This window comes from Oncorhynchus gorbuscha, unplaced genomic scaffold (genome assembly GCF_021184085.1).
Source record: "Oncorhynchus gorbuscha isolate QuinsamMale2020 ecotype Even-year unplaced genomic scaffold, OgorEven_v1.0 Un_scaffold_1448, whole genome shotgun sequence".
In the NCBI taxonomy this organism is placed as follows: domain Eukaryota; kingdom Metazoa; phylum Chordata; class Actinopteri; order Salmoniformes; family Salmonidae; genus Oncorhynchus; species Oncorhynchus gorbuscha.
Window position 1 is genome coordinate 15,001 of NW_025746227.1, and position 15,000 is coordinate 30,000.

At 40.7% G+C, this 15,000-nt stretch overlaps 1 protein-coding gene across 1 annotated transcript in view; it reads left to right on the top strand.

Moving 5' to 3' along the window:
• Window positions 1-15,000, top strand: part of LOC124022840 (H(+)/Cl(-) exchange transporter 7-like) — a gene marked incomplete at its 5' end in the record, with an annotated part of 56,987 nt that overhangs the window by 14,132 nt on the left and 27,855 nt on the right. The window contains 3 exon segments of the mRNA XM_046337525.1: window positions 247-363; window positions 758-812; window positions 2,072-2,132. Of these exon segments, the coding sequence (XP_046193481.1) occupies window positions 247-363; window positions 758-812; window positions 2,072-2,132 (233 nt within the window).

The following is a 15,000-nucleotide window of genomic DNA, read 5'->3' on the forward strand; positions in this document are numbered from 1 at the left end:
CTCTGTGTCTCTGTCTGTCTGTCTGTCTGTCTGTCTCTCTCTCTCTCTCTCTCTCTCTCTCTCTCTCTCTCTCTCTCTACTCTACTCTCTCGCTCTCTCTCTTCTCCCTTTCTCTCTCTCGCTCTCTCTCTCCTCTTCCTTTCTCTGTCTCTCTCTCTCTCTCTCTCTCTGACTCTGTCTCTCTCTCCTCTCTTCCTTTCTCCTCTCTCTTCCTTCTCTCTCCTCCCTCCCTATATTCCTCTCCAGTTCTTTGCGTCCATGATCTCAACATTCACCCTGAATTTCTTCCTGTCTATCTACAATAATAAACCTGGAGATCTCTCCAGCCCTGGTCTTATCAACTTCGGACGCTTCGAGAGTGACGTGAGTGTCTGTCTGTTATTGTGTCTAGTCCTAAACCCTGTGTTGTCTCCCTGTCTGTTATTGTGTCTAGTTCTAAACCCTGTGTTGTCTCCCTGTCTGTTATTGTGTCTAGTCCTAAACCCTGTGTTGTCTCCCTGTCTGTTATTGTGTCTAGTCCTAAACCCTGTGTTGTCTCCCTGTCTGTTATTGTGTCTAGTCCTAAACCCTGTGTTGTCTCCCGTCTGTTATTGTGTCTAGTTCTAAACCCTGTGTTGTCTCTCTGTCTGTTATTGTGTCTAGTCCTAAACCCTGTGTTGTCTCCCTGTCTGTTATTGTGTCTAGTCCTAAACCCTGTGTTATCTCTCTGTCTACAGAGTGTCTAGTCCTAAACCCTGTGTTATCTCTCTGTCTACAGAGTGTGGCCTACAACCTCTATGAGATTCCCTTGTTCATTGTAATGGGAGCTGCAGGTAAGAGCCCACTGCTTGTCTAGTTGTTTCACAGGACCCGCGTTGGTCCTCCCTCTACAGTAGAGTTGGTCTGACCTTCACACAAATGAAAAAGGCAGAGGCTTGTTACTCATATAGGTGGTTGTCATAGCTACCTTACTCATATAGGTGGTTGTCATAGCTACCTGAGTTACTCATGTATGTGGTTGTCAAGGTAACCTGAGTTACTCATGTATGTAGTTGTCATAGCTACCTGAGTTACTCATATATGTGGTTGTCTTAGCTACCTGAGTTACTCATGTATGTGGTTGTCTTAGCTACCTGAGTTACTCATATATGTGGTTGTCTTAGCTACCTGTGTTACTCATATATGTGGTTGTCTTAACTACCTGAGTTGAATGCACTTGACTGTGAGGCCCAGTTCCAAATGCACTTGACTGTGAGGCCCAGTTCCCTAGACCCTACACCCTATGCACTAGTGGAGGCCCAGTTCCACATGGACCCCTAGACCCTACACCCCTATGCACTAGTGGAGGCCCAGTTCCACATGGACCCCTAGACCCTACACCCCTATACACTAGTGGAGGCCCAGTTCCACATGGACCCCTAGACCCTACACCCCTATGCACTAGTGGAGGCCCAGTTCCACATGGACCCCTAGACCCTACACCCCTATGCACTAGTGGAGGCCCAGTTCCACATGGACCCTAGACCCTACACCCCTATACACTAGTGGAGGCCCAGTTCCACATGGACCCCTAGACCCTACACCCCTATGCACTAGTGGAGGCCCAGTTCCACATGGACCCCTAGACCCTACACCCCTATGCACTAGTGGAGGCCCAGTTCCACATGGACCCCTAGACCCTACACCCCTATGCACTAGTGGAGGCCCAGTTCCACATGGACCCCTAGACCCTACACCCCTATGCACTAGTGGAGGCCCAGTTCCACATGGACCCCTAGACCCTACACCCCTATGCACTAGTGGAGGCCCAGTTCCACATGGACCCCTAGACCCTACACCCCTATGCACTAGTGGAGGCCCAGTTCCACATGGACCCCTAGACCCTTATGACTCCATCTTGCCTTCTGATAGGCTAGGTGAATTGTTTAACCATATTGCTTCTACCAATCAAATCCTCTCAGATCTCCACCAAGTGCACAGGGCTTAGGGGTCCATTTGGGATTGGGCCTACGCCTCTATGGATAAGAGTGTCTGCTAAATGACGTACATGTTAATGTTGATTGATATCTTTCTATATGTCCATCTGAAACAGGTGGATTGCTGGGAGCCCTGTTCAATATCCTCAACTACTGGCTGACTATATTCAGGATCAGGTAACTGTTCAATATCCTCAACTACTGGTTGACTATATTCAGGATCAGGATCAATATCCTCAACTACTGGCTGACTATATTCAGGATCAGGATCAATATCCTCAACTACTGGCTGACTATATTCAGGATCAGGATCAATATCCTCAACTACTGGCTGACTATATTCAGGATCAATATCCTCAACTACTGGCTGACTATATTCAGGATCAATATCCTCAACTACTGGCTGACTATATTCAGGATCAATATCCTCAACTACTGGCTGACTATATTCAGGATCAGGATCAATATCCTCAACTACTGGCTGACTATATTCAGGATCAGGATCAATATCCTCAACTACTGGCTGACTATATTCAGGATCAATATCCTCAACTACTGGCTGACTATATTCAGGATCAATATCCTCAACTACTGGCTGACTATATTCAGGATCAATATCCTCAACTACTGGCTGACTATATTCAGGATCAGGATCAATATCCTCAACTACTGGCTGACTATATTCAGGATCAATATCCTCAACTACTGGCTGACTATATTCAGGATCAGGTTCAATATCCTCAACTACTGGCTGACTATATTCAGGATCAATATCCTCAACTACTGGCTGACTATATTCAGGATCAGGATCAATATCCTCAACTACTGGCTGACTATATTCAGGATCAATATCCTCAACTACTGGCTGACTATATTCAGGATCAATATCCTCAACTACTGGCTGACTATATTCAGGATCAGGTTCAATATCCTCAACTACTGGTTGACTATATTCAGGATCAGGATCAATATCCTCAACTACTGGCTGACTATATTCAGGATCAATATCCTCAACTACTGGCTGACTATATTCAGGATCAATATCCTCAACTACTGGCTGACTATATTCAGGATCAGGATCAATATCCTCAACTACTGGCTGACTATATTCAGGATCAGGATCAATATCCTCAACTACTGGCTGACTATATTCAGGATCAATATCCTCAACTACTGGCTGACTATATTCAGGATCAGGATCAATATCCTCAACTACTGGCTGACTATATTCAGGATCAGGATCAATATCCTCAACTACTGGTTGACTATATTCAGGATCAATATCCTCAACTACTGGCTGACTATATTCAGGATCAGGATCAATATCCTCAACTACTGGCTGACTATATTCAGGATCAGGATCAATATCCTCAACTACTGGCTGACTATATTCAGGATCAGGATCAATATCCTCAACTACTGGCTGACTATATTCAGGATCAATATCCTCAACTACTGGCTGACTATATTCAGGATCAATATCCTCAACTACTGGCTGACTATATTCAGGATCAGGATCAATATCCTCAACTACTGGCTGACTATATTCAGGATCAATATCCTCAACTACTGGCTGACTATATTCAGGATCAGGATCAATATCCTCAACTACTGGCTGACTATATTCAGGATCAATATCCTCAACTACTGGCTGACTATATTCAGGATCAATATCCTCAACTACTGGCTGACTATATTCAGGATCAGGATCAATATCCTCAACTACTGGCTGACTATATTCAGGATCAGGTAACTGTTCAATATCCTCAACTACTGGCTGACTATATTCAGGATCAGGATCAATATCCTCAACTACTGGCTGACTATATTCAGGATCAATATCCTCAACTACTGGCTGACTATATTCAGGATCAATATCCTCAACTACTGGCTGACTATATTCAGGATCAATATCCTCAACTACTGGTTGACTATATTCAGGATCAATATCCTCAACTACTGGCTGACTATATTCAGGATCAATATCCTCAACTACTGGCTGACTATATTCAGGATCAGGATCAATATCCTCAACTACTGGCTGACTATATTCAGGATCAGGATCAATATCCTCAACTACTGGCTGACTATATTCAGGATCAGGATCAATATCCTCAACTACTGGCTGACTATATTCAGAATCAATATCCTCAACTACTGACTGACTATATTCAGGATCAGGTTCAATATCCTCAACTACTGGCTGACTATATTCAGGTTCAGGATCAATATCCTCAACTACTGGCTGACTATATTCAGGTTCAGGATCAATATCCTCAACTACTGGCTGACTATATTCAGGATCAGGATCAATATCCTCAACTACTGGCTGACTATATTCAGGATCAGGATCAATATCCTCAACTACTGGCTGACTATATTCAGGATCAATATCCTCAACTACTGGCTGACTATATTCAGGATCAGGATCAATATCCTCAACTACTGGCTGACTATATTCAGGTTCAGGATCAATATCCTCAACTACTGGCTGACTATATTCAGGATCAGGTTCAATATCCTCAACTACTGGCTGACTATATTCAGGATCAGGTAACTGTTCAATATCCTCAACTACTGGCTGACTATATTCAGGATCAGGATCAATATCCTCAACTACTGGCTGACTATATTCAGGATCAATATCCTCAACTACTGGCTGACTATATTCAGGATCAGGATCAATATCCTCAACTACTGGCTGACTATATTCAGGATCAATATCCTCAACTACTGGCTGACTATATTCAGGATCAGGATCAATATCCTCAACTACTGGCTGACTATATTCAGGATCAATATCCTCAACTACTGGCTGACTATATTCAGGATCAATATCCTCAACTACTGGCTGACTATATTCAGGATCAATATCCTCAACTACTGGCTGACTATATTCAGGATCAATATCCTCAACTACTGGCTGACTATATTCAGAATCAGGATCAATATCCTCAACTACTGGCTGACTATATTCAGAATCAGGATCAATATCCTCAACTACTGGCTGACTATATTCAGGATCAGGTAACTGTTCAATATCCTCAACTACTGGCTGACTATATTCAGGATCAATATCCTCAACTACTGGCTGACTATATTCAGGATCAGGATCAATATCCTCAACTACTGGCTGACTATATTCAGGATCAATATCCTCAACTACTGGCTGACTATATTCAGGATCAATATCCTCAACTACTGGCTGACTATATTCAGGATCAGGATCAATATCCTCAACTACTGGCTGACTATATTCAGGATCAATATCCTCAACTACTGGCTGACTATATTCAGGATCAATATCCTCAACTACTGGCTGACTATATTCAGGATCAGGATCAATATCCTCAACTACTGGCTGACTATATTCAGGATCAATATCCTCAACTACTGGCTGACTATATTCAGGATCAATATCCTCAACTACTGGCTGACTATATTCAGGATCAGGATCAATATCCTCAACTACTGGCTGACTATATTCAGGATCAATATCCTCAACTACTGGCTGACTATATTCAGGATCAGGATCAATATCCTCAACTACTGGCTGACTATATTCAGGATCAATATCCTCAACTACTGGCTGACTATATTCAGGATCAGGATCAATATCCTCAACTACTGGCTGACTATATTCAGGATCAGGATCAATATCCTCAACTACTGGCTGACTATATTCAGGATCAGGATCAATATCCTCAACTACTGGCTGACTATATTCAGGATCAGGATCAATATCCTCAACTACTGGCTGACTATATTCAGGATCAGGATCAATATCCTCAACTACTGGCTGACTATATTCAGGATCAGGATCAATATCCTCAACTACTGGCTGACTATATTCAGGATCAGGATCAATATCCTCAACTACTGGCTGACTATATTCAGGATCAATATCCTCAACTACTGGCTGACTATATTCAGGATCAGGATCAATATCCTCAACTACTGGCTGACTATATTCAGGATCAGGATCAATATCCTCAACTACTGGCTGACTATATTCAGGATCAGGATCAATATCCTCAACTACTGGCTGACTATATTCAGGATCAATATCCTCAACTACTGGCTGACTATATTCAGGATCAATATCCTCAACTACTGGCTGACTATATTCAGGATCAATATCCTCAACTACTGGCTGACTATATTCAGGATCAATATCCTCAACTACTGGCTGACTATATTCAGGATCAATATCCTCAACTACTGGCTGACTATATTCAGGATCAATATCCTCAACTACTGGCTGACTATATTCAGGATCAGGATCAATATCCTCAACTACTGGCTGACTATATTCAGGATCAGGATCAATATCCTCAACTACTGGCTGACTATATTCAGGATCAATATCCTCAACTACTGGCTGACTATATTCAGGATCAGGATCAATATCCTCAACTACTGGCTGACTATATTCAGGATCAGGATCAATATCCTCAACTACTGGCTGACTATATTCAGGATCAATATCCTCAACTACTGGCTGACTATATTCAGGATCAATATCCTCAACTACTGGCTGACTATATTCAGGATCAGGATCAATATCCTCAACTACTGGCTGACTATATTCAGGATCAGGATCAATATCCTCAACTACTGGCTGACTATATTCAGGATCAATATCCTCAACTACTGGCTGACTATATTCAGGATCAATATCCTCAACTACTGGCTGACTATATTCAGGATCAATATCCTCAACTACTGGCTGACTATATTCAGGATCAGGATCAATATCCTCAACTACTGGCTGACTATATTCAGGATCAATATCCTCAACTACTGGCTGACTATATTCAGGATCAATATCCTCAACTACTGGCTGACTATATTCAGGATCAGGATCAATATCCTCAACTACTGGTTGACTATATTCAGGATCAATATCCTCAACTACTGGTTGACTATATTCAGGATCAATATCCTCAACTACTGGCTGACTATATTCAGGATCAGGATCAATATCCTCAACTACTGGTTGACTATATTCAGGATCAATATCCTCAACTACTGGTTGACTATATTCAGGATCAATATCCTCAACTACTGGCTGACTATATTCAGGATCAATATCCTCAACTACTGGTTGACTATATTCAGGATCAATATCCTCAACTACTGGTTGACTATATTCAGGATCAATATCCTCAACTACTGGCTGACTATATTCAGGATCAGGATCAATATCCTCAACTACTGGCTGACTATATTCAGGATCAGGTAACTGTTCAATATCCTCAACTACTGGTTGACTATATTCAGGATCAATATCCTCAACTACTGGCTGACTATATTCAGGATCAATATCCTCAACTACTGGCTGACTATATTCAGGATCAGGATCAATATCCTCAACTACTGGCTGACTATATTCAGGATCAGGATCAATATCCTCAACTACTGGCTGACTATATTCAGGATCAATATCCTCAACTACTGGCTGACTATATTCAGGATCAGGATCAATATCCTCAACTACTGGCTGACTATATTCAGGATCAATATCCTCAACTACTGGCTGACTATATTCAGGATCAGGATCAATATCCTCAACTACTGGCTGACTATATTCAGGATCAATATCCTCAACTACTGGCTGACTATATTCAGGATCAGGATCAATATCCTCAACTACTGGTTGACTATATTCAGGATCAGGTAACTGTTCAATATCCTCAACTACTGGTTGACTATATTCAGGATCAGGTAACTGTTCAATATCCTCAACTACTGGCTGACTATATTCAGGATCAATATCCTCAACTACTGGCTGACTATATTCAGGATCAATATCCTCAACTACTGGCTGACTATATTCAGGATCAATATCCTCAACTACTGGCTGACTATATTCAGGATCAATATCCTCAACTACTGGCTGACTATATTCAGGATCAGGATCAATATCCTCAACTACTGGCTGACTATATTCAGGATCAATATCCTCAACTACTGGCTGACTATATTCAGGATCAATATCCTCAACTACTGGCTGACTATATTCAGGATCAGGATCAATATCCTCAACTACTGGCTGACTATATTCAGGATCAATATCCTCAACTACTGGCTGACTATATTCAGGATCAATATCCTCAACTATCTATATTATCCTCAACTACTGGCTGACTATATTCAGGATCAGGATCAATATCCTCAACTACTGGCTGACTATATTCAGGATCAATATCCTCAACTACTGGCTGACTATATATTCAGGATCAATATCCTCAACTACTGGCTGACTATATTCAGGATCAGGATCAATATCCTCAACTACTGGCTGACTATATTCAGGATCAATATCCTCAACTACTGGCTGACTATATTCAGGATCAATATCCTCAACTACTGGCTGACTATATTCAGGATCAGGATCAATATCCTCAACTACTGGCTGACTATATTCAGGATCAATATCCTCAACTACTGGCTGACTATATTCAGGATCATCCTAACTGTTCAATATCCTCAACTACTGGTTGACTATATTCAGGATCAATATCCTCAACTACTGGCTGACTATATTCAGGATCAGGATCAATATCCTCAACTACTGGCTGACTATATTCAGGATCAATATCCTCAACTACTGGCTGACTATATTCAGGATCAGGTTCAATATCCTCAACTACTGGCTGACTATATTCAGGATCAATATCCTCAACTACTGGCTGACTATATTCAGGATCAATATCCTCAACTACTGGCTGACTATATTCAGGATCAGGATCAATATCCTCAACTACTGGCTGACTATATTCAGGATCAGGATCAATATCCTCAACTACTGGTTGACTATATTCAGGATCAATATCCTCAACTACTGGCTGACTATATTCAGGATCAATATCCTCAACTACTGGCTGACTATATTCAGGATCAATATCCTCAACTACTGGCTGACTATATTCAGGATCAGGATCAATATCCTCAACTACTGGCTGACTATATTCAGGATCAGGTAACTGTTCAATATCCTCAACTACTGGTTGACTATATTCAGGATCAATATCCTCAACTACTGGCTGACTATATTCAGGATCAATATCCTCAACTACTGGCTGACTATATTCAGGATCAGGATCAATATCCTCAACTACTGGCTGACTATATTCAGGATCAGGATCAATATCCTCAACTACTGGCTGACTATATTCAGGATCAATATCCTCAACTACTGGCTGACTATATTCAGGATCAGGATCAATATCCTCAACTACTGGCTGACTATATTCAGGATCAGGATCAATATCCTCAACTACTGGCTGACTATATTCAGGATCAATATCCTCAACTACTGGCTGACTATATTCAGGATCAGGATCAATATCCTCAACTACTGGTTGACTATATTCAGGATCAGGTAACTGTTCAATATCCTCAACTACTGGTTGACTATATTCAGGATCAGGTAACTGTTCAATATCCTCAACTACTGGCTGACTATATTCAGGATCAATATCCTCAACTACTGGCTGACTATATTCAGGATCAATATCCTCAACTACTGGCTGACTATATTCAGGATCAGGATCAATATCCTCAACTACTGGCTGACTATATTCAGGATCAATATCCTCAACTACTGGCTGACTATATTCAGGATCAATATCCTCAACTACTGGCTGACTATATTCAGGATCAATATCCTCAACTACTGGCTGACTATATTCAGGATCAATATCCTCAACTACTGGCTGACTATATTCAGGATCAATATCCTCAACTACTGGCTGACTATATTCAGGATCAATATCCTCAACTACTGGCTGACTATATTCAGGATCAATATCCTCAACTACTGGCTGACTATATTCAGGATCAATATCCTCAACTACTGGCTGACTATATTCAGGATCAATATCCTCAACTACTGGCTGACTATATTCAGGATCAGGATCAATATCCTCAACTACTGGCTGACTATATTCAGGATCAATATCCTCAACTACTGGCTGACTATATTCAGGATCAGGATCAATATCCTCAACTACTGGCTGACTATATTCAGGATCAGGATCAATATCCTCAACTACTGGCTGACTATATTCAGGATCAATATCCTCAACTACTGGCTGACTATATTCAGGATCAGGATCAATATCCTCAACTACTGGCTGACTATATTCAGGATCAATATCCTCAACTACTGGCTGACTATATTCAGGATCAGGATCAATATCCTCAACTACTGGCTGACTATATTCAGGATCAGGATCAATATCCTCAACTACTGGCTGACTATATTCAGGATCAATATCCTCAACTACTGGCTGACTATATTCAGGATCAATATCCTCAACTACTGGCTGACTATATTCAGGATCAATATCCTCAACTACTGGCTGACTATATTCAGGATCAATATCCTCAACTACTGGCTGACTATATTCAGGATCAATATCCTCAACTACTGGCTGACTATATTCAGGATCAATATCCTCAACTACTGGCTGACTATATTCAGGATCAATATCCTCAACTACTGGCTGACTATATTCAGGATCAATATCCTCAACTACTGGCTGACTATATTCAGGATCAGGATCAATATCCTCAACTACTGGCTGACTATATTCAGGATCAATATCCTCAACTACTGGCTGACTATATTCAGGATCAGGATCAATATCCTCAACTACTGGCTGACTATATTCAGGATCAGGTAACTGTTCAATATCCTCAACTACTGGTTGACTATATTCAGGATCAATATCCTCAACTACTGGCTGACTATATTCAGGATCAGGATCAATATCCTCAACTACTGGCTGACTATATTCAGGATCAATATCCTCAACTACTGGCTGACTATATTCAGGATCAGGTTCAATATCCTCAACTACTGGCTGACTATATTCAGGATCAGGATCAATATCCTCAACTACTGGTTGACTATATTCAGGATCAATATCCTCAACTACTGGCTGACTATATTCAGGATCAATATCCTCAACTACTGGCTGACTATATTCAGGATCAATATCCTCAACTACTGGCTGACTATATTCAGGATCAGGTTCAATATCCTCAACTACTGGCTGACTATATTCAGGATCAGGATCAATATCCTCAACTACTGGCTGACTATATTCAGGATCAGGATCAATATCCTCAACTACTGGTTGACTATATTCAGGATCAATATCCTCAACTACTGGCTGACTATATTCAGGATCAATATCCTCAACTACTGGCTGACTATATTCAGGATCAATATCCTCAACTACTGGCTGACTATATTCAGGATCAATATCCTCAACTACTGGCTGACTATATTCAGGATCAGGATCAATATCCTCAACTACTGGCTGACTATATTCAGAATCAGGATCAATATCCTCAACTACTGGCTGACTATATTCAGGATCAATATCCTCAACTACTGGCTGACTATATTCAGGATCAGGATCAATATCCTCAACTACTGGCTGACTATATTCAGGATCAATATCCTCAACTACTGGCTGACTATATTCAGGATCAGGTAACTGTTCAATATCCTCAACTACTGGTTGACTATATTCAGGATCAATATCCTCAACTACTGGCTGACTATATTCAGGATCAGGATCAATATCCTCAACTACTGGCTGACTATATTCAGGATCAATATCCTCAACTACTGGCTGACTATATTCAGGATCAGGTTCAATATCCTCAACTACTGGCTGACTATATTCAGGATCAGGATCAATATCCTCAACTACTGGTTGACTATATTCAGGATCAATATCCTCAACTACTGGTTGACTATATTCAGGATCAATATCCTCAACTACTGGCTGACTATATTCAGGATCAATATCCTCAACTACTGGTTGACTATATTCAGGATCAATATCCTCAACTACTGGCTGACTATATTCAGGATCAATATCCTCAACTACTGGCTGACTATATTCAGGATCAATATCCTCAACTACTGGCTGACTATATTCAGGATCAGGATCAATATCCTCAACTACTGGCTGACTATATTCAGGATCAATATCCTCAACTACTGGCTGACTATATTCAGGATCAATATCCTCAACTACTGGCTGACTATATTCAGGATCAATATCCTCAACTACTGGCTGACTATATTCAGGATCAATATCCTCAACTACTGGCTGACTATATTCAGGATCAATATCCTCAACTACTGGCTGACTATATTCAGGATCAGGTAACTGTTCAATATCCTCAACTACTGGCTGACTATATTCAGGATCAATATCCTCAACTACTGGCTGACTATATTCAGGATCAATATCCTCAACTACTGGCTGACTATATTCAGGATCAATATCCTCAACTACTGGCTGACTATATTCAGGATCAGGTAACTGTTCAATATCCTCAACTACTGGTTGACTATATTCAGGATCAATATCCTCAACTACTGGCTGACTATATTCAGGATCAATATCCTCAACTACTGGCTGACTATATTCAGGATCAGGATCAATATCCTCAACTACTGGCTGACTATATTCAGGATCAATATCCTCAACTACTGGCTGACTATATTCAGGATCAATATCCTCAACTACTGGCTGACTATATTCAGGATCAATATCCTCAACTACTGGCTGACTATATTCAGGATCAGGATCAATATCCTCAACTACTGGCTGACTATATTCAGGATCAATATCCTCAACTACTGGCTGACTATATTCAGGATCAGGATCAATATCCTCAACTACTGGCTGACTATATTCAGGATCAATATCCTCAACTACTGGCTGACTATATTCAGGATCAATATCCTCAACTACTGGCTGACTATATTCAGGATCAATATCCTCAACTACTGGCTGACTATATTCAGGATCAGGATCAATATCCTCAACTACTGGCTGACTATATTCAGGATCAGGATCAATATCCTCAACTACTGGCTGACTATATTCAGGATCAGGATCAATATCCTCAACTACTGGCTGACTATATTCAGGATCAGGATCAATATCCTCAACTACTGGCTGACTATATTCAGGATCAGGATCAATATCCTCAACTACTGGCTGACTATATTCAGGATCAATATCCTCAACTACTGGCTGACTATATTCAGGATCAGGATCAATATCCTCAACTACTGGCTGACTATATTCAGGATCAATATCCTCAACTACTGGCTGACTATATTCAGGATCAGGATCAATATCCTCAACTACTGGCTGACTATATTCAGGATCAATATCCTCAACTACTGGCTGACTATATTCAGAATCAGGATCAATATCCTCAACTACTGGCTGACTATATTCAGGATCAGGTAACTGTTCAATATCCTCAACTACTGGTTGACTATATTCAGGTTACTGGTTGACTATATTCAGAATCAGGATCAATATCCTCAACTACTGGCTGACTATATTCAGGATCAATATCCTCAACTACTGGCTGACTATATTCAGGATCAGGTAACTGTTCAATATCCTCAACTACTGGCTGACTATATTCAGGATCAGGATCAATATCCTCAACTACTGGCTGACTATATTCAGGATCAATATCCTCAACTACTGGCTGACTATATTCAGGATCAGGTTCAATATCCTCAACTACTGGTTGACTATATTCAGGATCAATATCCTCAACTACTGGCTGACTATATTCAGGATCAGGATCAATATCCTCAACTACTGGCTGACTATATTCAGGATCAATATCCTCAACTACTGGCTGACTATATTCAGGATCAATATCCTCAACTACTGGCTGACTATATTCAGGATCAGGATCAATATCCTCAACTACTGGTTGACTATATTCAGGATCAATATCCTCAACTACTGGCTGACTATATTCAGGATCAATATCCTCAACTACTGGCTGACTATATTCAGGATCAATATCCTCAACTACTGGCTGACTATATTCAGGATCAGGATCAATATCCTCAACTACTGGCTGACTATATTCAGGATCAGGATCAATATCCTCAACTACTGGCTGACTATATTCAGGATCAGGTTCAATATCCTCAACTACTGGCTGACTATATTCAGGATCAGGATCAATATCCTCAACTACTGGCTGACTATATTCAGGATCAATATCCTCAACTACTGGCTGACTATATTCAGGATCAGGATCAATATCCTCAACTACTGGCTGACTATATTCAGGATCAATATCCTCAACTACTGGCTGACTATATTCAGGATCAGGATCAATATCCTCAACTACTGGCTGACTATATTCAGGATCAATATCCTCAACTACTGGCTGACTATATTCAGGATCAGGATCAATATCCTCAACTACTGGCTGACTATATTCAGGATCAATATCCTCAACTACTGGCTGACTATATTCAGGATCAGGATCAATATCCTCAACTACTGGCTGACTATATTCAGGATCAATATCCTCAACTACTGGCTGACTATATTCAGGATCAGGATCAATATCCTCAACTACTGGCTGACTATATTCAGGATCAATATCCTCAACTACTGGCTGACTATATTCAGGATCAGGATCAATATCCTCAACTACTGGCTGACTATATTCAGGATCAGGATCAATATCCTCAACTACTGGCTGACTATATTCAGGATCAATATCCTCAACTACTGGCTGACTATATTCAGGATCAGGATCAATATCCTCAACTACTGGCTGACTATATTCAGGATCAATATCCTCAACTACTGGCTGACTATATTCAGGATCAATATCCTCAACTACTGGTTGACTATATTCAGGATCAATATCCTCAACTACTGGCTGACTATATTCAGGATCAGGATCAATATCCTCAACTACTGGCTGACTATATTCAGGATCAATATCCTCAACTACTGGCTGACTATATTCAGGATCAATATCCTCAACTACTGGCTGACTATATTCAGGATCAATATCCTCAACTACTGGCTGACTATATTCAGGATCAATATCCTCAACTACTGGCTGACTATATTCAGGATCAATATCCTCAACTACTGGCTGACTATATTCAGGATCAGGATCAATATCCTCAACTACTGGCTGACTATATTCAGGATCAGGATCAATA